Source organism: Oncorhynchus mykiss, chromosome 5 (genome assembly GCF_013265735.2).
Source record: "Oncorhynchus mykiss isolate Arlee chromosome 5, USDA_OmykA_1.1, whole genome shotgun sequence".
Lineage (NCBI taxonomy): Eukaryota > Metazoa > Chordata > Actinopteri > Salmoniformes > Salmonidae > Oncorhynchus > Oncorhynchus mykiss.
Window position 1 is genome coordinate 9283166 of NC_048569.1, and position 25045 is coordinate 9308210.

The 25045-nt window shown below is 43.1% G+C and overlaps 2 protein-coding genes across 4 annotated transcripts; one reads left to right on the forward strand and one right to left on the reverse strand.

The window, feature by feature from the left end:
• Positions 1 to 3891: 3891 nt before the first annotated feature.
• Positions 3892 to 20006, forward strand: pdzph1 (PDZ and pleckstrin homology domains 1). Of its 3 annotated transcripts, XM_021601581.2 has the most exons (13): positions 3892 to 4448; positions 6475 to 6573; positions 7140 to 9359; positions 9524 to 9649; positions 10376 to 10540; positions 11258 to 11359; positions 11688 to 11798; positions 12202 to 12380; positions 17018 to 17175; positions 17640 to 17682; positions 17951 to 18140; positions 18721 to 18856; positions 19363 to 20006. In XM_021601581.2, exons 2-13 carry the CDS (start codon positions 6510 to 6512, stop codon positions 19460 to 19462), a joined length of 3594 nt encoding a protein of 1197 aa, XP_021457256.2. In that variant the 5' UTR covers positions 3892 to 4448; positions 6475 to 6509; the 3' UTR covers positions 19463 to 20006. The 3 variants fall into 3 exon arrangements, with proteins under 3 accessions (XP_021457256.2, XP_036832608.1, XP_036832607.1); XM_036976713.1 differs by lacking the exon at positions 7140 to 9359 and having other exon boundaries at positions 3899 to 4448; XM_036976712.1 differs by lacking the exons at positions 3892 to 4448; positions 6475 to 6573 and adding an exon at positions 6588 to 6801.
• Positions 20007 to 20478: 472 nt separating this feature from the next.
• LOC110523157 (lysozyme C II-like) lies at positions 20479 to 23704 on the reverse strand. Its single transcript, XM_021601582.2, has 4 exons — positions 23458 to 23704; positions 23151 to 23312; positions 21449 to 21527; positions 20479 to 21086 (listed from the first exon to the last, which is right to left on the reverse strand). The coding sequence occupies exons 1-4, from the start codon at positions 23582 to 23584 to the stop codon at positions 21020 to 21022; spliced, it is 435 nt and encodes a 144-aa protein (XP_021457257.1). The 5' UTR covers positions 23585 to 23704; the 3' UTR covers positions 20479 to 21019.
• Between the last annotated feature and the right edge of the window lie 1341 nt (positions 23705 to 25045).

Below are 25045 nucleotides of genomic sequence, written 5' to 3' on the forward strand. Positions count from 1 at the left end.
TTCATGTTTCATCATTGTTAAATAAACATGGATCGCAATAGCTACGCTGCATTTTGGTCCGACTCTACTTCAACCGAAGAAAGCCGTTACAGAATCACCCAACCCCAACAGGACCAAGCGGCGTGGTAACGGGCAACAGCAGCGAAAGGAGGAAAGGACATGGGAGGACGTTATGGACAGCAAGAGTATGGACTATACTACTTGGGAGGAGATAGACAGGTGGGCGGTCGACCCAGGGAGAGTGCCGGAGCCCGCCTGGGATTCGATGGAGCAGTGCGCGGAAGGTTATCGGAGAATGGAGTTGGCGAAGGAGCACGGTGACGGGGATGGAAGCCGGAGAGTCAGCCCCAAAAATGTCTTGGGGGGGGCTAACAGGGAGTATGGCTACGGCAGGTAGGAGACCTGCGCAAACTCCCTGTGCTTACCGGGGGGCTAGAGAGACCGGGTAGGCACCGTGTTATGCTGTGGTGCCCACGGTGTCTCCAGTGCTGGTGCATAGCCAGTCCAGCTCCGTGTATTGGCTGGGCTAGAGTGAGCATCGAGCCAAGTGCAGTTGGAGCCTTCCTCCTCTCCAGCGCTGCCGGAGTCTCCCGCCTGTTTAGCGCTGCCAGAGCCTTCCGTCTCTACAGCGCTGCCGGAGTCTCCAGTCTGCATAGAGCTGCCAGTCTGCAAGGAGCTGCCAGTCTGCAAGGAGCTGCCAGTCTGCAAAGAGCTGCCAGTCTGCATAGAGCTGCCAGTCTGCATAGAGCTGCCAGTCTGCATAGAGCTGCCAGAGCTGTCAGTCTGCAAGGAGCCGCCAGAGCTGCCAGGCTGCAAGGAGCCGCCAGAGCTGCCAGTCTGCAAGGAGCCGCCAGAGCTGCCAGTCTGTATGGAGCAGCCAGAGCTGCCAGTCTATATGGAGCAGCCAGAGCCGCCAGTCAGCATGGAGCAGCCAGGGCCGCCAGTCAGCATGGAGCAGCCAGGGCCGCCAGTCAGCATGGAGCAGCCAGGGCCGCCAGTCAGCATGGAGCAGCCAGGGCCGCCAGTCAGCATGGAGCAGCCAGGGCCGCCAGTCAGCATGGAGCAGCCAGGGCCGCCAGTCAGCATGGAGCAGCCAGGGCCGCCAGTCAGCATGGAGCAGCCAGGGCCGCCAGTCAGCATGGAGCAGCCAGAGCTGCCAGTCAGCATGGAGCAGCCAGAGCTGTCAGTCAGCCAGACTCTTCCAGATCCGCCAGTCAGCCAGACTCTTCCAGATCCGCCAGTCAGCCAGACTTCTCCAGATCTGCCAGTCAGCCAGACTCTTCCAGATCCGCCAGGATCTGCCAGAACCACCAGCCAGCCAGGATCTGCAGGATCCAACTACCTGCCTGAGCTTCCTCTCAGTGCTGAGCTTCCTCTCAGTGCTGGGCTTCCTCTAAGTGCTGGGCTTCCTCTCAGTGCTGGGCTTCCCCTCAGTGCTGGGCTTCCCCTCAGTGCTGGGCTTCGCCTCAGTGCTGAGCTTCCCCTCAGTGCTGTGCTACCCCTCAGTCCCGAGCTGCCTCGTCCCGAGCTGCCTCAGTCCCGAGCTGCCCCTCAGTCCAGAGCTGCCCCTCAGTCCAGTGGGATTCTGGGTGAGGACTACTAGGCCATGGTCGGCGGCGAGGGTGGACTATCCAGGGACGCGAGGAGGAGGGACTAAGACATTGATAGAGTGGGGTCCACGTCCCGCGCCGGAGCCGCCACCATGGACAGGCGCCCACCCGGACCCTCCCTATTGTTTTGATGTGCGTCCGGGAGTCCGCACCTTAGGGGGGGGGGTTCTGTCACGCCTTGGTTGAAGTATTTTGTGTTTATCTTCATGTTTCATCATTGTTAAATAAACATGGATCGCAATAGCCACGCTACACTCTAGGCTTGAATGTTTATGGCCCAAATATATCCAACAGAGAAATGTTTGAGGCAGGTTTTCTCTCCCCACTCACCAGTATTTAAAACCCATTATTCCTTATAAAACGATATTGTTAGCAGGAAGACAAATATAGAATATACCTGTATTGAAAATGTTATTGTATAGTAAGGGCCTTTGGGTTGGATGTAGGCTCTGAGTGAAATTCCATTATTTAGTCAATCAACTCAATTATATTTGAAGAGTTTATTTACAAAAATCTACAGACCAGGTAGAAATTGACTCTACTGACATTTTCAATCTCTCCTTTTCCCAGTCGGTAATCCCAACATGTTTCAAGCTGACCACCATTGTCCATGTTCCCAAGAACTCCCAAGGTAACCTGCCTAAATGACTATCGCCCTGAAGCACTCACATCTGTAATTATGAATTTGAAAGGCTGGTCATGACACACATCAACACCATCATCCCAGACACCATGGACCCACTCCAATTCCCATTACACCCCAACAGATCCACCGGTGACTCCTCCCACTGCCCTCTCCCACCAGGACAAGAGGTGAAATAACTGTCAGAATGCTGTTCATAGAGTTCAGCCTTCAGCACCATAGTACCCTCCAAGCTTATCACCAAGTTGGGGACCCTTGGACCGAACACCTCCCTCTGCAACTGGATCCTGGACTTCCTGACAGGCCGGCCACAGGCGGTGAGGGTAGGCAACAACACCTCCACCACGCTGACCCTCAACACGTGGGCCTCTCAGGGGTGCGTGCTTAGTGCCCTCTTGTACTCCCTGTTCACCCATGACTGCATGGTCACACACAATTCCAACACCATCATCAAGTCTGCTGACGACACGACAGTGGTAGGCCTGATCGCCGATGACAGCCTACAGGGAGGAGGTCAAAGACTTGCCAGTGTGGTGCCAGGACGACAACCTCTCCCTCAACATCAGTTAGACCAAGAAGCTGATCGTGGACTAAAGGAGGAAGAGGGAAGATCAAGCACCCATCCACATTGATGGGACTGTAGTGGAGCGATTTGAAAGCTTCAAGTTACTTGGCGTACACATCACTAAGAACTTAACATAACCTCATCATCGTGATATCTTGACTGGTTGCATCACTGTTTGGTATGGAAAATGCAGCGCCCTCAATCACAAAATGCTACAGAGTGTGATGCGGACAGCCCAGTACATCGCTGGAGCCGAGCTCCCTGCCATCCAGGACTTTTATTTCAGGCGGCGAGGAAGGCCCGAAAAATGACCAAAGACTTCAGCCACCCAAGCAATTGACTGTTCATTCTGCTACAGTCGGTACCAGAGCATCGGCTCTTCGTCCAAAAGGCTCAGTGAAATCTTCTTCCCCCAAGCCATAAGACTGCTAAATGGTTATCCAGACTATCTGCACTGACCCGATGTACACTCACAAGACTATATACTGTATACACACTCACACACATTACACTGACACTACACTTGTGATATAATGGCTGCCGTTTTACGGGCTCCTAACCAACTGTGCTATTTAGTTTTTTTTCTCACATAGTTTATAACTCATTTTGTACATAAAGTTTCTGCTACCGTCTCTTATAACCGAAAAGAGCTTCTGGATATCAGAACAGCGACTACTCACCTCGAACTGGACAAAGATTTTTTATTTTTTATGATTCTGACGCGAAGGATATACTTCTTCCTAAAGACCAGGCCGAAATCACCGTCATTTGCGTGAAGAAAAGACGGAGATAAAGGGGGAGAAGATTGGGGTGCCTTGTGAGGATTCGTAGGCGAGGGATAAAATCACCACTACCATCGGTTCTATTGGCCAACGTGCAACAGTGAAGAGGTGCCTCCGGGCTGCTGGCCTTCTAGGCAGAGCTGCAAAGAAAAAGCCATATCTCAGACTGGCCAATAAAAATAAAATATTAAGATGGGCAAAAGAACACAGACACTGGACAGAGGAACTCTGCCTAGAAGGCCAGCATCCCGGAGGCGCCTCTTCACTGTTGATGTGGAGACTGGTGTTTTGCGGGAAAATTATAAGTGACCCCAAACTTTTGAATGGTAGTGTATGTTTAGAACTCAGTTATACACTGGTGAGCTCTGCAATGGCTACAAGGCTGCAATAATTTCCTATTTATGTCTGTTGACTTGTCGAGACTGGACTAGAGCCAATCAACGACCTTACCCTCAACTAGCCCTAGTCATGAATCTGACCCCAAAGTTGATGTTTCCCCCATTCAATAACCACCATAAATCTGATTAGTCCTGATCTGTCAGGTTTAAATGAAAAGTTTCAGCTTGTACGTGTGATAGTCCTCTTTTTATTAACGATGTGATTCCGTAGACAAAGGCAACTGAATAGACTTCAGCTTCACACTGACATCACAAGTGGTTCATGAGATTACATGCATTAAGCTGCTTTAGCTGCAGGAATAGAAACGTTAAGAAGTGGAGCCGTCTTAGGTGCACGGGTCATGTGGCGTCTTTGTGAAAGATATGCCCTATATGACTAACGCTCTTCAACTTGACAGACTATTCTATAAGGAAAAAAAATATCCCCTTTCTGGACATATTTATTCAGGGGTAAGTTAGTGCATTTACTTGGTTGTTCATTCAGGGGTAAGTTAGTGCGTTTACTTGGTTGTTCATTGCATCGGAGCCTCTGAGATATAGGTTGTGTATGCCAGGAATGCAGATAGATCACCTGAGAAGGTAACGGAAGGCATTGAAAATGTTCACGGAGAATAAAATGGAGTGTATTGGGAATCTGGGATTCTAGAGGAAATGTGTTTCTTACCATTAAAATGACTAACTGATTCAGTAAAGCATGTTAAATGTTACCGTGTATAAGGGTTGGGGTCAATTGTAATTTAATTTGAAATTCCAATTCAATTCGTGAATTTGAATTTGTGGAATTGTTGGGGATAATTTCAATATTTGGAATTGACCTAACATTGGAATTCAGAAGAATGAACTTATATCTGAATTCAAAGACTGACCTGGAATTGAATTCAATGGAATTTACAGGGAGAGAGAATTGAATTTGTGGAATTGACCCAATTCCAGGTCTTTTGGAAATGGTGATAATATATATTTCCAGGTAAGTATGAAATGTGCATATGGGTGGCGAAGGCTATCTGTTCTTTCCTGGTGTTGGGTAATTCTACTCAATGGATTACATTTAATTAAATTCTTGTTTAATCTGAAAATGAGTCAATATTTTATGTGCATTTTTGGCTGTATCACTATCGACATTACATCCTTATCTAATGCTGACATTACACGAGGTGAGATGACAATACATTACATTACATTCATGTCAAGCAGTTTGGCCTAAATTAAGCCAATTTATCTTAAAACATTTTTTATAAATGTATGGTACATCAATTCTTTGCATCCATTGTGATGCTTTTTAAAATTCTGGGCTCATTCAGTGGTTGAATAAATCTGTCATTTTGGACCTGAGCATAATCAGGGAGATAGATACCTATTTCCTATGCCAGCACGAGAGAGTGGACATTAAGCCTCAATTTAAGATGACAGTAGGATTTCACACCAACTATCACATATATGCAACATGATCACATCAGAAAACTGTTTTCTGTCCGTTTCCTACTGCTTTATAATAATCTATTGGAGTGGAAATTTTCGGACTACCATTTTATCAATAACAGTACCAAGGCTACAGTTGCTGTAGATGTGCCACTGTTTTTTGAGAGACAATTCTAATCAAACACTCAGAGATTGGTATGTTGCATGCATCATAATCAATATTTTGGTTTTGATTTGCAATCTTAACCAAACACCTAGCGAGCTTGTCAATCTGTTCAGATTTTTGTTTTGAATAATGGCTACGGTGTGGCTTGACAGCCTACTGGATCTGGGTTGGACTCCCGTTCAGGGCTACCCCCAGAATTCACTACAGTATATAAACACTGTTCATTCTGATATTACTTTTAACCCTATCAGTCTTGAGAGCCCCAGCAAAAATGGCCTTTTTCATTTATTTGACTTAAATGTATATTTTATATAGCCCTTATATTTAGCCTTACAATGAAGTGTTTTTACCATTTCATTTTCAGAACTACCTTAAAAAATAAGGTCAGCCAAAGCAAACGTGATAGAAAGGCATTCATACGGAAATTGTTTGCTCAGTGGGAAATGAATAGCCAACTAGTCAGTAACAACTGTGTGGAGTTTGGTGATTTGTGACAGCAAATCACCAAAGCTTATTACAGTATTATAGACATTATGTGCTAGGGATTCTATGATCTTCTATGTGTAGAAAAACCCCTTACCTTCTAACGACACTTGTGTAGCTTGTGAGCTTCATAGAGCAAAACATATTACATGTGCCATTTGGACTCCACGGACGATTTTGTAAAACACTGCCCTTGTCTCACAAACACCTCTCCAGCTCAACCCTCTTTAATCACACAGACTAATGGTCGGTACCAACGGAAGCATAAGAAATAGACAAATCCAAAAGGTACAACTCAGAAGTCAAACACACAAAGTCCAAATCACGCCGGCATCATGGTGGGACTAATTGGGTTAAACAGCCAATGAACAATAAAGTTGTTCATGATTTTGTAATTGTCTGTTGCAGTGTATGGGAAATTGAAGGCTGAGGCCTAGGGAAGAATGAGTCGTCGCGGGAGCAGGAGGAGGAACAGTCGGAGGAGGAAGAGCCCCGCCAGCAGTAAACGTGAGTGGAGGTTATTGGGGCGGATCCTTTAGAGAAATGGGGTTAATCCTGTCATGGATGGCTGAGTCACGCCCAGCCCGTGCACCCACACCTTCACTATTAAGCCTGCCACACTGTTTGGCCAATCGGAGCAGGTGAGGATTACTGTGGTCTCGTCTATGTAACCACAGCTAATGGACAAGAGCCAAGAGGCTCCATCTTGGAATGAATCCCACACATTGTGATAAGGTACCATTTTGTCAAATTGAGCTTGAGAGAAATGGTTCACAGAAAAGGGTTAGTACTGTGTGTGAGGATGGCTCAGCAGCCACGAGGCCTTTAAGCTTTACACCAAATGCAAGAGTTGGAACATATTCAACCACAATCCTCACTACAATGTATTAATCAATTCAATCTCAGGGTACATAGAAGGGATCAACCTTTTAGATACCTTTTGAGAGATTTAGTTCCTCAGTCTCACAGCTTGTCTATGGCATTGTGGCCGTACAGTGGTCTTAATAGTTGTTGTTGTAGTTTTTGATGTAGGCTAAATGTTAAGGTGTATTCATTTTTTGTCTTCCTTACAGAGAGTGCCTCTCAATGCGTTTTTCAAAAACAAAACAAAAGTAACAGTTTGGTTTGCCAGGATGATATCACTGAGAAAGGAGAAATTCAATCATTACGCAAAGAAAATATTTTGTCAGACTCTGATGAAGAGGGAAAATACAGTGAGATTCCAAGCAAAGAGAAAAAAGTCAGGCGAGACAGTCAAGGGGAGTCCTCTCGAAACAAAAGGCCACCTAGCATCGCAAAGCAAGAGAACATAGACAGGGGGGTGAAATTCACAACTTTGGTAACCATTGACAATTTGCAACCGTCATCTTCAAAAATCATCTTTCAGCACTCTCGTATTGGCTCGAACATGAAGTTTGAAATTCAAGAAATTCTACACTCCGATAACTCAGGGATCAAGACAGTATATGCGTTCGAAAGTCAACAGGAGGCTACCGGAGAGCCTTGTGTCCAGAGTCAATGTGAGAAGAGACTCGGTCCAAATAATGATTTAATTCAGCAGTCATGGACTCTAAACCCAAATGTAAACATCACAGTCCACAGTCAAAACAGGAAGCACAACTACGAATTTAGCGTTCCAGAAAGCAGCAAGGATGCCGAGTTCACAGAAAGACATAGCATTGCCTCAAGGTGTTGTGGGGAATTGGCCTGCCGCAAAAGCTGCTGTGATGATCAATTTGCTTTTCACCGTTCGCCCAGCAACAATGACACCGACTTCACATTGGCAGGTGGGTCCTCCAGCCCACCCCCTTTGTCTGACTTCTGGAAAAGCACAGATGCACTGTGTGACATTCCCCCACCTTGTGAGTTTTCCGACCATAAATATGAATCCCTGGCAGACCTTACCGAAGACATAGCTTCCTGTCAGATTGGAGCTTGTTGTACTATGGACAAGCAGCAATGGGTATTCAGTCCACCACCCTCCATGAGGCACCATAAAGACTCTGGTTGCCCCTACTCACTTGATGGTGAAGACAGTGCCCATTTGGCATCTTTCTTCGACAGCGTATCGGAATCAGACAACTATGAACCCATGTTCATGAGACCACCATTGTCAGTGAACAGGTCCAGTTACACCAAAGACTTCATCCAAAACCACGAGATGAAGACCCAGATGCGTAACAATAGCATAGCTACCGTAGAATGCAAAACCTGCTTGTCGTCCAGTTATCTACAAAAGCCGACGAAGAGGCGGCGGACTTTCCCCGGGGTGAAAGAAGAACCAAGTCAAATGCAGGAGGGCCTACCTTCGTGGGAGGGAAGAGAGTCTTTTTCGTCTGGCACCATCTCCTCTTACATTATGGAGTCCCTTCCGCTTCAAGCAGAGAGACTAAGCAGACTGACAGCAGACCACCAGGAAGATGAGAGGCTTTGTCCCTTTAGTGCATTGAGACGTAAATCCTCCCAAAGCAGCTACAGTTACAGACCCAGCTCCAGCAATGCAAACAGCCACCTCGAGCCACAGCAACAACTGATCAATCCGTCATATGCATCTATGTCCGAGGAGGCTGTAGAGGAGGTCTTCCAGTTACCAGAGCCAAAGCACCTACCATGTGAAGAATCCAGAGGACCCGACCTGGACTTTGGAGGGAATGCATTGGCGGACATGGCTTTCGGAGTGGAGCAGATCGAGGTGGCAGAGAGCGGCTTTGATGAAGACATGGGGGAAGTGGAGGACCACAGCCTAGATCCCACGATGGAGGAGCTCACTCAGAGGGACCTGCTCATTCAGGTCTTCCCTACCTCCCTTTCCAAACTGTCATCCCAAGAGAATTCAGTTCCCAATCTTCAATCCATGCGGCGAAGAGGATCAGTCATGGCCATAACAACAGGGAGCACTGAGCAAAGGATCTTGCAGAGTGTCTCCAAACTAGCAGAGAGCGCAGCACTGAATAGTCCCCACTTGGACACCTCCAACGTAATCCCAGAGGCACGGTCTGTGTTCCCCGTACTGAACATGGAGATGGACTCAGAAATCGCAAGTAAAGCTACAGAGGAGGTTAGACTAACGCCGAAAAGGTCTCAAACTGTAAGAGCTAGCATCTCCAGCCCTACTCTTTCACAGATCGAGGAGGGGAAAGAACCTCCTCCAAAATACAAGATTGTAGAGGATTCAGGCATGGAAATTGCAGAGGCACCCAGTCCAGATCATGAATCTCAAGACCAAGAGACAGAAAGCAATTGGAATCAATATCAGACAGATTCTACAGCGGTAAAACAAAGTGTGTCCAAATGTGAGTTGTACCAATCTCAGGTTTTTCACTAATCATAGCCTAAGACATTCATTCCAAATCCCCACTTGTCCCAGAGGGACCACAAGATTCAATAATTTGGTTAAGATGATATAAGGGGGTCAGAAAGTGTTCTCATATGGGTATCCTTTATTTATTTTCTGAAGCCTCCTTAGAGGTCAAGGACAACGGCCCCGAGCACTGGGCTAAGAGACGGAATCTCTTCAAGGACAGCAAGCAATGGAGCTCTATAGGAGGAAGCTCCCTAACCAGCAGCATCAATGAGGAGTCAGGTAGGCACCCTAATGTCCCCTAATCTTGAACCAGACACAGCTTTCATTTGTTGGTCTATAACCAGCCACAACACAGATATTGAGTGGTATGCCTTTATTGCTATGACCAGACATAACAAGGCAATCAGAACTGTGTGAACAGGAGATAGAATATGATATAAGTCGTATTTTAGGTGTGTCAGCGATACCAGAGGTTTTCACAATTGGGGCGATTTGGGTGTAGTCATTGTAAACCTATTGTAGGTATTGCAGAAACGGGAAGGCAACGGCATCTCCCATAAATAAGCACAACTACGTTTTTTACCTCATGCTCTTGTTTTATTTCAAAAAAGCTTATGTGTTTTGACTTTCATCAACAGGTGCAATCTGGGAAAAAAAATACAACAATTCCACCTACTTTACAATTTGTTGTTTTTCAGATTGCACCTGCTGACGGAAGGCCTACGTTCCCACAAAGAACGGTGCCCAACACCCCTCCCCCCCACAAAAAAAGCAAGCTTTGACGAAGTCGAAAGTCGAAATGCGCCCACTTTTTAAAAATAAAACAGAACTCCGTGAACTAAACATGTTGTTGTTGTTGTGGTTATTTATGTCAGATGCTATCACTTTGACTTTTCTGGAATACCGGAACCAAATGTATAAGTCATTAACAGAAAACTTGTTTCGGAAAACTAGTAATGGAATGTCATGTCATGTCATTCTATGTGTGCTTATGTCACTGTGTAGGAATTTCAGAAGACAGTCGTTCTGTTGACATGGCAACAAGGGACCTTGGAGATAAGGGTTTCTACACAGAAACCTTCCACTGTGCCTCATGGATTTACAGTGGAGACGAAGTCAGTCCGACTGCTGGGCCAGTTCCTCCTGGTCTCCAACCTCGAACTGTCACAAGTAGGACACCTTTCTACATTTCTTACATCACGGTGTTGGGGCCTTCTCCAATAAAGTCAGTCAATTCAGAGATTAAAAATCAGTTAACAAATTAAAATCTTCTTTAAGAAAATGATCAACGTGCCAGAGTTTGGCGTAGCGTTCTAAGCTCCCAACTCTGGCCGATCACCTGGCGACCAAGGTTTCAGCCCTGTGTCGGCCACCCTATGTCTATGGCCATACTATTTGTCTCCCTCTCTACCTTTCCCGCTGTACTGTCAAGAAAATGTTACTATCTAAGGAGGTCCTGTAAAACAAATACTACTACTATCACTACTACCACTACTACTACTACTACTACCACTACTACTACTACTACCACTACTACTACTACTACTACTACCACTACTGGTGTTACTTCTACATGTACATCATTCTAGTCATTTAGCAGACACTCTTATCCAGAGCGACTTGCAATAGTGAGTGGATACATTTTCATATTTTTACTACTACTACTACTACTACTACTACTACTACTCCTCCTCCTACTACTACTACTACTACTACTACTACTACTACTCCTACTACTACTACTAATACTCCTACTACTACTACTACTACTACTACTACTACTCCTACCACCACCAATGTTCTTAATGTTATCAACAATTTAATAGAACTCTTGAAGGTGAAAACATAGATGGACCATTCTTACTTAATTGCTTCTTCTCTCTGCAGTTCGTGAGAGGACGGTAAAGATTTGGAAAGGAATGGGAGAGTACCCCTGGGGGTTCAGAATACAGTTTTCCAAACCTATTGTGGTCACAGAGGTCGACACAAGTAAGTCCATTTGCGTACCGTATTTGTACTATGTGCATCTTATCACGCTAGTAAATGCACAGCAAAGGTTACTCAGACAATATTTTCAATTGTTTTGTTTGCTTGATAAAGATGCAGTTTGAGCAACAAAGAATTTGCTATCCTTTTAAAAGAGACTGATTAGTATATTTTTCATTTTAAGGCGGACATTTTGTGTCACTGCAGCAATTTGCCAAGCAGTTTGATGTTTTTGACAGATATTATCACTGCTGCAAGTGTCCATTGGCCGTATCTAGCAAACCACACTGCTAGCTCAGCTGTAAGCCAAGCTCCTCCCTTCTGGTTTCAGATGGAGCAGCCGAGGAGGCGGGGCTATTGGTGGGAGATTTCGTCATGGCCGTCAATGGGATCGATGTCACCAGTATCCCCCACTCTGAGGCAGCTGACCTGGCAAGACAAGGTAAGAATAAAATAGGCCAACATGTTAACTGTTAGATCATGGTACTGCACAAGTATGTAGTTAGAATTAGCTATAAAGGATAATGCACCACAGGAGGTTGGTGGTACCTTAATTAGGGAGGACAGGCTCGTGGTAATGGCTGGAGTGGAATCTCTGGAATGGTATGAAATACATCAAACACATGGTTTCCATGTGTTTGATGCCATTCCATTCGCTCCGTTCCAGACATTATTATGAGCCGTCCTCCCCTCAGCAGCCTCCTGTGGAGTGCCCATCAGGTACCTATTCACAAGCCAAAACTGACTTAAAGGACATCATGTCCTGACAAATATTTTGCTATCATGTTTAGTTTTTTTAGTATGTGATTGAGAATGGGATCCCCTTATTATTTGTTATTTGATAGGCCCAGACCTCCTGACTATGACCATTGGCTCAGACATCGGTCGAGGCCCCAACACCCCCAGACCTACCTGCCGAGGCTACCTCCATAAACGCACCCAGTCTGGCCTGATCAAGGGTTGGAGAAGGAGGTGGTTCGTGCTAAGACATGACTGCTGTCTGTACTACTACAGGCATAAAAAGGTGAGCACAGAATCCTGGTAACTCGTCACGTGCCTTTAGAGAAACTACCCTCCTGTGTTTTGGATCTAAAAGGGACATTTCAAATTCAAAGTTTGTCAGACATTTTGCATACCTCATAATTGCTCTTCAGTCAAGCTGTTTTATATTCCACACTATGTATTGTGTAAATGCCCCTCCCCTGTAGGACAACATTACTTATGAGGTGAACTATCCCTACTTTCCTCCACAACAATATTCTCCCAGAAGTTTCATTTAGAAAAGGTGAATTGGGCCTGGAAATCGATTAACAGGAAGTCACGTATGATATTAGTTTTCTTTGAAGGGCCTACAGTAACTATAACATGTGTGGATTGTGGTATTCTCTTTAAGTGGATGAAAGAGTGTCCAGATGAACATGGCTTAACAGTCATACACATGGCACCACTCCTTCCCTCTAAAAGTCATCCTCAAGACACCACTCCTTCACTCAATTAGTCATCCTCAAAACACCACTCCTTCACTCAATTAGTCATCCTCAAGACACCACTCCTTCACTCAATTAGTCATCCTCAAGACACCACTCCTTCACTCAATTAGCCATCCTCAAGACACCACTCCTTCACTCTAACAGTCATCCTCAAGACACCACTCCTTCACTAAATTAGCCATCCTCAAGACACCAATCCTTCACTCTAACAGTCATCCTCAAATCAAATCAAATGTATTTATATAGCCCTTTGTACATCAGCTGATATCTCAAAGTGCTGTACAGAAACCCAGCCTAAAACTCCAAACGGCAAGCAATGCAGGTGTAGAAGCACGGTGGCTAGGAAAAACTTCCTAGAAAGGCCAAAACCTAGGAAGAAACCTAGAGAGGAACCAGGCTATGAGGGGTGGCCAGTCCTCTTCTGGCTGTGCCGGGTGGAGATTATAACAGAACATGGCCAAGATGTTCAAATGTTCATAAATGACCAGCATGGTCAAATAATAATAATCACAGGCAGAACAGTTGAAACTGGACACCAGATAAGACACCAGATAAGACAGGAGAAGCACTCCAGATATAACAAACTGACCCCAGCCCCCCGACAGATAAACTACTGCAGCATAAATACTGGAGGCTGAGACAGGAGGGGAGACACTGTGGCCCCATCCAATGATACCCCCGGACAGGGCAAAACAGGAAGGATATAAGCCCACCCACATGTCCAAAGCACAGCCCCCACACCACGAGAGGGATATCTTCAACCACCAATTTACCATCTTGAGACAAGGCCGAGTATAGCCCACAAAGATCTCCGCCACGGCCCAACCCAAAGGGGGGGCGCCAACCCAGACACGAAGATCACATCAGTGACTCAACCCACTCAAGTGACGCACCCCTCCTAGGGATGGCATGAAAGAGCACCAGTAAGCCAGTGACTCAGCCCCTGTAATAGGGTTAGAGCCAGAGAATCCCAGTGGAAAGAGGGGAACTGGCCAGGCAGAGACAGCAAGGGCGGTTCGTTGCTCCAGAGCCTTTCCGTTCACCTTCACACTCCTGGGCCAGACTACACTCAATCATATGACCCACTGAAGAGATGAGTCTTCAGTAAAGACTTAAAGGTTGAGACCGAGTTTGCGTCTCTCACATGGGTAGGCAGACCATTCCATAAAAATTGAGCTCTATAGGAGAAAGCCCTGCCTCCAGCTGTTTGCTTAGAAATTCTATGGACAATTAGGAGGCCTGCGTCTTGTGATATGTACGGCAGGACCAAATCAGAGAGATATGTAGGAGCAAGCCCATGTAATGCTTTGTAGGTTAGCAGTAAAACCTTGAAATCATCCCTTGCCTTGACAGGAAGCCCGTGTAGGGTGGCTAGCACTGGAGTAATATGATCAAATTTTTTGGTTCTAGTCAGGATTCTAGCAGCCATATTTAGCACTAACTGAAGTTTATTTAGTGCTTTATCTGGGTAGCCGGAAAGTAGAGCATTGCAGTAGTCTAACCGAGAAGTAACAAAAGCATGGATTCATTTTTCTGCATCATTTTTGGACAGAAAGTTTCAGATTTTTGCCATTTTAAGTAGATGGAAAAAAGCTGTCCTTGAAACAGTCTTGATATGTTCATCAAAAGAGAGATCACGGGCCAAAGTAACGTCGAGGTCCTTCACAGTTTTATTTGAGACGACTGTACAACCATTAAGATTAATTGATCAGATTCAACAGAAGATCTCTTTGTTTCTCGGGACCTAGAACAAGCGTCTCTGTTTTGTCCCAGTTTAAATGTAGAGCGTTTGCAGCCATCCACTTCCTTATGTCTGAAACACAGGCTTCAAGCGAGGGCAATTTTGGGGCTTCACCATGTTTCATTGAAATGTACAGCTGTGTGTCGTCCGCATAGCAGTGAAAGTTAACATTATGTTTTCAAATGACATCCCCAAGAGGTAAAATATATAGTGAAAACAATAGTGGTCCTAAAACGGAACCTTGAGGAACACCGACATTTACAGTTGATTTGTCAGAGGACAAACCATTCACAGAGACAAACTGATATCTTTCTGACAAATAAGATCTAAACCAGGCCAGAACTTGTGCGTGTAGACCAATTTGGGTTTCCAATCTCTCAAAAAGAATGGGGTGATCGATGGTATCAATAGCAGCACTAAGGTCTAGGAGCATGAGGACAGATGCAAAGCCTCAGTCTGATGCCATTAAAAGGTAATTTACCACCTTCACAAGTGCAGTCTCAGCGCTATGATGGGGTCTAAAACCAGACTAAAGCATTTCGTATACATTGTTTGTCTTCAGGAAGGCAGTGCGTTGCTGCGCAACAGCATTTTCTAAACATTTTGAAAGGAATGGAAGATTCGATATAGTCCGATAGTGTTTTATTTTTTCTGGGTCAAGGTTTGGTTTTTCAAGAGAGGCTTTATTACTGCCACTTTTAGTGAGTTTGGTACACATCCGGTGGATAGAGAGCCGTTTATTATGTTCAACATAGGAGGGCCAAGCACAGGAAGCAGCTCTTTCAGTAGTTTAGTTGGAATAGGGTCCAGTATGCAGCTTGAAGGTTTAGAGGCCATGATTATTTTCATCATTGTATCAAGAGATATAGTACTAAAACACTTGAGTGTCTCTCTTGATCCTTGGTCCTGGCAGAGTTGTGCAGACTCAGGACAACTGAGCTTTGAAGGAATATGCAGATTTAAAGAGGAGTCCGTAATTTGCTTTCTAATAATCATGATCTTTTCCTCAAAGTGGTTCATGAATTTATTACTGCTGAAGTGAAAGCCATCCTCTCTTGGGGAATGCTGCTTTTTAGTTAGCTTTGCGACAGTATCAAAATTAAATTTCGGATTGTTCTTATTTTCCTCAATTAAGTTGGAAAAATAAGATGATCGAGCAGCAGTAAGGGCTCTTCGATACTGCACGGTACTGTCTTTCCAAGCTAGTCGGAAGACTTCCAGTTTGGTGTGGCGCCATTTCCGTTCCAATTTTCTGGAAGCTTGCTTCAGTGCTCGGGTATTTTCTGTGTACCAGGGAACTAGTTTCTTATGAGAAATGTTTTTAGTTTATAGGGGTGCAACTGCATCTAGGGTATTGCGCGAGGTTAAATTGAGTTCCTGAGTTAGGTGGTTAACAGATTTTTGTCCTCTGACGTCCTTGGGTAGACAGAGGGAGTGTGGAAGGGCATCAAGGAATCTTTGTGTTGTCTGTGAATTTATAGCACGACTTTTGATCCTCCTTGGTTGGGGTCTGAGCAGATTATTTGTTGCAATTGCAAACGTAATAAAATGGTGGTCCGATAGTCCAGGATTATGAGGAAAAACATTAAGATCCACAACATTTATTCCATGGGACAAAACTAGGTCCAGAGTATGACTGTGACAGTGAGTAGGTCCAGAGACATGTTGGACAAAACCCACTGAGTCGATGATGGCTCCGAAAGCCTTTTGGAGTGGGTCTGTGGACTTTTCCATGTGAATATTAAAGTCACCAAAAATTTGAATATTATCTGCTCTGACTACAAGGTCCGATAGGAATTCAGGGAACTCAATGAGAAACGCTGTATATGGCCCAGGAGGCCTGTAAACAGTAGCTATAAAAAGTGATTGAGTAGGCTGCATATATTTCATGACTAGAAGCTCAAAAGATGAAATTTGCTATTGTAAATGTTAGCAACACCTCCTCCTTCGCGAGATGCACGGGGGATATGGTCCACAACAAGACACCACTCCTTCACTCAATTAGTCATCCTCAAGACACCACTCCTTCACTTTAACAGTCATCCTCAAGGCACCACTCCTTCACTTTAACAGTCATCCTCAAGGCACCACTCCTTCACTCTAACAGTCATCCTCAAGGCACCACTCCTTCACTCTAACAGTCATCCTCAAGGCACCACTCCTTCACTTTAACAGTCATCCTCAAGGCACCACTCCTTCACTCTAACAGTCATCCTCAAGGCACCACTCCTTCACTCTAACAGTCATCCTCAAGGCACCACTCCTTCACTCTAACAGTCATCCTCAAGACACCACTCCTTCACTTTATTAGTCATCCTCAAGACACCACTCCTTCACTCTAACAGTCATCCTCAAGGCACCACTCTAACAGTCAAGACACCAACTATTCACTTACAATCTCCACTGACAGCCAGTGTATTTCTGTTGCAGGATGAGGGGAGGAAGCGAGCTCTGTCATCTTTTAAGCTAGAGGGAGCAGATGTTGGAGGGGACCCCTCCCTGGGGAAACCCTTTGTGTTCAAGTGCTGCCCCCTGTCTGCCAACCGAGTGTACTACTTCTCCGCTACATCCAACCTGGAGATGAAAAGGTATCAATAGAGTAGTGGTCCTTGCATAGTGTTTATTGCGTTTTTATGTAGTTTTGTGTATGACCAGACTAATTTCAGATAGAAATGCACGTTATAGATCTATCATTCATTCTCATTAAAATAAAGTATGATAAGGTGCTAGATCTATTCTATGTGCCATATTTCTACGCTTCTTCTCCCATCCTTTTTTGGTTTATTTTTTACATCAGCTACAACAGCTAAAAATACAATATTTGGGGTTATTTCCAATATTTTTCACAGTGGTTTAGATGGTACCATGATTCTCTATGGCTATGCTATACATTGCTTATAGTCACAAACTGAAATGAGATTTGAGACATTTTAGAATTTTAGAAACCAGGAAGTAGCAGAGCACTAAAGTGTGCATACAACACCAATAACAAGTTATTTATTTGAAATAATTATCTGTGATATTGCTCACCTGCTGTTTTTCATTCATTTAGGTGGTTGGATGCCATGGACAGAGCTGTTCATCCTGTAACACAGGTAAGGATTGTTGTCAAACACGGAAAACATGTAGAATTTATATCCAGTTATTCTTACAAGCTAATCTAAAATAAAATATACAATCTTTCTTGAAATTCTGTCTCGCTACAATACACTATTACATTCCATCATGCATATTTTTAACTGTGGAGGATATAATCAAAGGTGGTTTTTGGGGGGAATGATTCAAATAAATGAGGCATGTTGTTGTCCATGCCGAGACTATAGCCTATAGAACTAATCCCTGCCCTGACCTCTCATGTGGCAGAATCACGTGTGGGTGGATGTGACTCGCCACAACGCCAGCCTCCCCCCACTGGCCGTGAAGAACCCAGAGTGTCTGGGCCTGCTTCACCAGATAGACAGGAATAACAAGGACACGTGGGTGCAGCACTACTGTACACTGAAGGACGGGTGCCTATACTTCTACGCAGGCATCCGCTCAACGCACGCTCTGGGTATGTTGTGATGGCGTGCCTCACCTTGATTGTTTAAAAAATACATGTTTTTATTTAACTAGGCAAGTCAGTTAAACATTTTTTTGTTATTTTCAATGACGGCCTAGGAACAGTGGGTTAACTGCCTTGTTCGGGGGTAGAACAGCAGATTTCTAACTTAGCTCGGGGATTCAATCTTGCAACCTTTCGGTTACTAGTCCAATGCTCTAACCACTAGGCTACCCTGCCGCCAAAATGTTGACACTGAGGAGACTGCGTTGTCCATTTAGGAAAATTGATTAGGAGTTATTGATGGTAAATATAAATTATAAATGTATGATTATATGATAAATAGATGACAAACCATATTCTGTTTAACCCATATGTCAATGAATGGAAATCAATGTCAGAGATCCAAATTAGTGTGGTCTTTTTTGTTGTCAATAACTTATTAGCGAGGTTTTGTTTTTTAACCCATTACATTACATTATTTGCACTCCTTGGAGAAGCCTCCTCTGCTAAATACTGTAAAATACCGTATCTGACTGCCTCTAGAAGCCTCCTCTGCTAAATACTGTAATAAATATATGACTCCCTCCAGGGGGGATCTACTTACATGGGTACACTGTGAGGGAACAGTCCTTGGGATCCAAGAAATCCACCATTGAACTGAAACCCCCTTCGGAAGAGTTCAAAACCTTCTATCTCTGTGCTGAAAACCCCATGGAAAACAAACGGTGAGATGTTCACACATTTTACACATGTTGGCACATTTTAAGTAAGCATTTTCACTGTACTGTTTACACCTGTTCCCACTGGGCACAGACAACATTTCAGTGTTCAGTTTTGATTTAGATTTGGTTGATTTGTCAACTAATGTGAATTCAACGTGAAATCGACAAAAAAGCTCACCATGCCATTGGGTTAAAAGTTGGTTGAAGAAAATAAAAAACGTACTTTCATTGAGGACTTTTTGCAAATCCAAACCATTTTCCACTTTGATTCAACGCTTGTTGTTGTTGAAAATGCTTGGAAACAATGTTGATTTAACCCGTTGTTGCCCAGTGGGTTGTATCCTGTGCACGTGACAATTAAACTTTTGACACATTTTACACAAAGTAGATTCTCATTGCATTGATTTAGTTAGGAAGGAATAAAGACACAGCTTTTTAACATGACATAATACTGTATGCTTGGAAATACCTTTGCGATAATTAATCAATTCTGAAGTTCATGTTCACAGATGGATCTTGTCTATAAAAGCATCCGCAAAGAAATGGCTACCATACCATCAGGCCGTTCAGGACTACATGAATCGACCACCAGAGGAGACCAGAATGTGAGCTCGATGGATACTCCTCGCATCACAAACAACCTTTACTGTTCTAGCTTCTGGTTTGGTTTAACCAAAAGCATGTTAAAGGATCACTTTACTCAAAAACTTGTTATGATGCAAAACATATCATCATCATCACAGTTTTTACTCTGTACTGAAAACTTGACTACTGACATGCACAATGGAATTTTGGGGGGATTGTATTAACAATGAACTTATGATCAAAATACTAAAATAGTTTTGGAGTGACCTATCCCTTTAATATTGGTTATGTTTGACGTTCCCTTGAAGGATTCCATGTAAAGCTGAAAATTGAGTATTTCAATGCAGTTTAACTTCAGGTCGCTTTACTCTACCCTGAGTGTCAGTCTGTTTAAGTTATCATGCAAGACGACAAACACACAGATCTGGGACCAGTCTTACCCTTGTTGGACGACCAGCTGTTCAAGGCATTTACAGTATGTTCACTTCAGAAAAATTATTACTGGCACTTTGGGAAAACTACTCTTTAACTAACAGTGTACTTTGAAGATGTCCATAGTCTTTATTTTTTTTTTAAATGGGGGGGGGGGGGGGGGGGGAATATTTGTTATTTTAAATAGACCTTGGAGTATTGTAGAGTATGTTGGAAAAGAAAAATATAATGTTTTTCACAGATTCATTCACATTTTGAAATAATTTAATTGTAGAATTCATCTGCTGCTATGCTTTTTCAACAATTTCTCCAGATTCTCACTGAACAGTCTGCAAGTATTTGGTAATTGAATGAGTTTCTGGCATTATGCATTTTATACGCATTTGTAAACACATGATATGGATGGAGTTGTCTGGAGGATTTTGAATTGTTGCTATGGGCTTGTTGTATGTTTTGATACTGTTAGCTTCCTTAGTGATACAGCACTGCACCATTTCAGAGATGATGATGTTGGCTGAATAATAAATACATAATAAATGACATGACAGTTTGACTATAATAAGACAATTCTATCATCTATCATTGCTACACAACACCAACAACAAATAAAACATGAACTTGTTTTATTTTTATGGGTAAGCATGTTGAGCTGTTTACTGATTTGACATGAAGTAATATTATACATTATATATGATTATACATTTGACACAAAAAAAACTGATTATTAGTGATTTACTCTGTATTATAAACTGGGTGGTTCGAACCCTGAATGGTGATTTGGCTGAACGCCGTGGTATACCACAGGTATGACAAAACATTTATTTTTACTTCTCTAATTACGTCGGTAACCAGTTTATAACAGCAATAAGGCACCTCGGGGGTTTGTGGTATATGGCCAATATGCCATGACTAAGGGCTGTATCCAGGCAATCAGCGTTGCGTCGTGCATAAGAACAGCCTTTAGCCGTGGTATATTGGCCATATACCACACCCCCTTGGCCCTTATTGCTTAAATCTAAAATGTATCAATATGTGAAAGTTTACTAGTTAAGGCTGCAGATGCTGATGGATAGTACAGAGTGGATCCATCCTATTAGTTAAGTCTGCTTCAGAATGGTTTGAGAAGTGTTCAGCTGCTCCAGTATGGTCTTAGACCCCGCAGCCAGCCACGTAGGACCTCAGGTCCTGATTCTGACAGTGAAGGCGCCAAGCCACCCTAAAATGTACACACACCATCATGTTGGTATTTGATATATAGACAATACATATCAGATATTAGACAACAGAACATAATGTGGAATTGAAGGATGATAGAAGACTTGGAAACGGTTTACATTACGTAGGCATTAATTCAGGGTCATTTTAAGGGAATATTTAAGTTAGATAATTACCATGTACAGGCAGTTCTTACCATTTAAATTATTCTAAAAGGTGAGAGCTAATTTGTTACAGGTTATCCCATTTATACATAGCCTTGTAGAGTGATATTGGGCTACAGGTAACATAAAGTATGGCTAATTATTTTGTAACTAAAATGTTTTTGTAACATAGTACTTTCAGGGAAACCTGCCACCTTACCATGCCCCGATTCCGTTCGGGTCCAACACCACACGCTTGGCACAACGGATCGCCACTGTGAGGTCAGCAGTTAGCAGCTCTGTCAGAAGTAAGAGGAAGGGAAACCTTTAGTCATAGTACCGTACGGGAAACAGGAGGAACCAAAAGCTTAGAAACACAACAACAACAGCAGATTACTGTACAATGAAACAATAAAGGTAAGTTGGGTCAGGGTTTAGGATAGAGAAGTAGGCCTACCGGGAGCCCCAGTGTCTGTTTATTCTCATTTTGACTGTATTCAAATGTTACATCCGAATTATGTAAGATCAACATTATAGTGCCTTCAGAAAGTATTAATACCCCTTTACCTTTTACACATTTTATTGTGTTTTTTTGTTGTGTGATTTAAGACACACATTTTGTTGTTTGATTTAAGTCAAAACTGTAACTATGTCACTCAGGAAAATGAGTCTTCTTGGTAAGCAACTCCGGTGTATGTTTGGCCTTATGTTTTAGGTTATTGTCCTGCTGAAAGGTATATTTGTCTCCCAGTGTTACTATACGCTGGGAGTCGGAAAGCAGGTGCAGAAGGTGATTTTAATACGGAACAGATACAAAAGAACAAACATGGGAAGCGTACTGAACGTGAGAGACAATCAATAACACCTAAGGACTGATGAACACAGAGGCTAAATAAAGGGGAAGTAATCAGGGATGTGATTAGGATTTTCATTCAGGCTTTTCCCTGTGTTTAGCTCTATTCTGTTTCTTTTTATCCTAAAAAAACTCCCTAGTCCTTGCCAATGACAAGCATACCCATAACATGATGCTGCCATCACCATGCCTGAAAATATGAAGAGTGGTACTCAGTGACGTGTTGTGTTGGACTTGCACCAAACATAACGCTTTGTATTCAGGACATAAAGTGAATTATTTTCCACATTGTAGTATTACTTTAGTGCCTTATTGCAAACAGGATTCATGTTTTAGAATATTTGTATTCTGTACAGACTTCCTTCTTATCATTCTGTCATTTAGGTTTGTATTGTGGAGCAACTACAATGTTGTTGATTCATCCTCAGTTTTCACAGCCATTAAACTCTGTAACTTATTAAAGTCACCATTGGACTCACTGAGCGATTTCCTTCCTATCTGGCAACTGAGTTAGGAAGGACGCCTGTATCTTTGTAGTGAATGGGTGTATTGATATTCAATCCAACATTTAATTAATAACTTCCCCATGTTCAAAGGGATAATCCATGTCTGCTTTTTTTTTTAACCATCTACCAATAGATGCCCTTCTTTGCGAGGCATTGGAAAACCTTCCTGGTGTTTGTGGTTGAATCTGTGTTTGAAATTCGCTGGTCAACTGAAGGACCTTACAGATAATTGTATGTGTGGGGGTACAGAGATGGGGTAGTTATTCAAAAATCACGTTAAACACTATTATTGCACACAATTTATGTTACTTGTTAAGCACATTTGCACTCCAGAAATTGTAAAAATGTCTTAAAACATAACTACACTTTGACATTATGCGGTATTGTGTGTGTAGGCCAGTGACACTAAATCTCTATTTAATCGATTTAAATTCAGGCTGTAACACAACTAAATAAGTGGAATAAGTCAAGGGGTACACTGCCAATAGCCCTCAACCCGGCACATTTCTTGTCAAAAGTAATGCTCTATGTACGCGATGCCATTCGGTAGACAGGCAACTCACGGCTGCAGCGGATACCACAGACGTTCTTAGCCCCCGGGGTACGTCCGTCGTCACACCAGTAGCGGCTGTTGATCTGGAAGATGCCATAGTCGGTGGAGCCGTCGGTGTTGCGGTTGGTGGCCTGGGTATTGTAGCTCGACTCCCATTTTGACAGGCAAACCCCTTAGAGGACATATAGTCACGCGGTGGATTATCCTCAGTGTAAGGTTAGCTATGGTAAGATATTTTTGGAGCTCAGAAACATACAACCATATGCACACACACACACACATCCTCAAAGACCACGATCAAGTATATTATCACTCACAGTTGGGCAGGCTGTTTCCAGCGTAGCCATCCATTCCGGATGCCTTCAGCGCTCTGGCCAGCTCACATCTGTCATACACCTTAGCACTGGCCACAGCCACAAGCAGGAGAACAACAACAGCTCTCATTATGAACACAGACAGCTAGGTCTAATGGTTTGGATGAAAAGAAGGCCTGTGTCTCTAAAAGTGTGAGCAAGTCAACTTCAGCTTTCCTTATAAAGGCTCAGGATGAAAGAGACATTGATATCGCACTTTTTACACAATAGGTATGTGCCAATAGCTTCTGCAAATAGTAGTGGTTGTGAAACTGAGGGTTTTCCCATTTAACCCTTTGTTAGGCAGACTTTTTTTTGCTTATGATTTAGATACAGTAGATACAGTATTAAATGCAGAGTGGGTATTTTTTAAGACAAAGGCTTCAATCACTGTTTAAAAATTGCATATTGAGTATCATCATTATGCCCAGTAGATTAGATTTAAGGTACTGTATTTTTCAATATCATCATTATGCCCAATATATCAAATCAAATACTTTTATTGGTAGCATACACCGATTTGCAGATGTTATTGCAGGTTCAGTGAAATGCTTGTGTTTCTAGCTCCAACAGTGCAGTAATACCTAACAATACACAATATTGAAAAAACAATACACACATAATCCAGAAAAATCATACATTCTGAAATATCAGAATGAGCAATGTCAGAGACCGGAATAGAAATATATGTACACATAATGGCAGGTAGTCTAGCAGTTATGAGTGTTGGGCCAGTAACTGAAAGGTCGCTGGTTCGAATCCCTGAGCCGACTTGGTAAAACATATGTCGAGGTGCCCTTGAGCAAGGCACTTAACTCTAATTGCTCTGGATAAGAGCATCTGTTAAATACAGTATATGAATAGAAAAGGAGGACTTTACAGCGAAAGGACCACAAACAATTATGTTAGGTCACCACCAAGTCACAGAAAAATCCAGCCATTTTTCCAGCCAAAGAGAGGAGTCACAAAAAGCACAAAGAGATAAAATTAATCACTAACCTTTGATGATCTTCATCAGATGACACTCATAGGACTTCATGTTACACAATACATGTATGTTTTGTTCGCTAAAGTGCATATTTATATCAAAAATCTCATTTTACATTGGCGCGTTACGTTCAGTAGTTCTAAAACATGCATTGATTTTGCAGAGAGCCACATCAAGTTACAGAAATACTCATCATAAATGTTGATGAAAATACAAGTGTTACACATGGAATTAGAGATATACTTCTCCTTAATGCAACCGCTGTGTCAGATTTCAAAAAAACTTTACGGAAAAAGCAAACCATGCAATAATCTGAGTACAGCGTTCAGACAACAAAGCAGCCAAAAAGATATCCGCCATATTGGGTAGTCAACATTAGTCAGAACAGTATTATAAATATTCACTTACCTTTGATGATCTTCATCAGAATGCACTCCCAGGAATCCCAGTTCCACCATAAATGTTTGATTTGTTCGATAATGTCCATCATTTATGTCCAAATAGCTTCTTTTGTTAGGGCATTTGGTAAACAAATCCAAACGCGTGTTCAGGTCCAGCCGAACG

Bases quoted from the DNA above. Each gene is read 5' to 3' on its own strand.
- pdzph1 (XM_021601581.2), top strand. From the start codon at position 6,510: ATGAGTCGTCGCGGGAGCAGGAGGAGGAACAGTCGGAGGAGGAAGAGC. The intron at 17,683-17,950 runs GTAAGGATTGTT...CTCATGTGGCAG, and splicing joins CTGTTCATCCTGTAACACAG to AATCACGTGTGGGTGGATGT. The intron at 18,141-18,720 runs GTATGTTGTGAT...GACTCCCTCCAG, and splicing joins CCGCTCAACGCACGCTCTGG to GGGGGATCTACTTACATGGG.
- LOC110523157 (XM_021601582.2), bottom strand. From the start codon at position 23,584: ATGAGAGCTGTTGTTGTTCTCCTGCTTGTGGCTGTGGCCAGTGCTAAG. The intron at 21,528-23,150 runs GTGAGTTGCCTG...TACTTCTGACAG, and splicing joins CTGTGGTATCCGCTGCAGCC to AGCTGCTAACTGCTGACCTC. The intron at 21,087-21,448 runs GTAAGGTGGCAG...TGTACATTTTAG, and splicing joins CCGAACGGAATCGGGGCATG to GGTGGCTTGGCGCCTTCACT.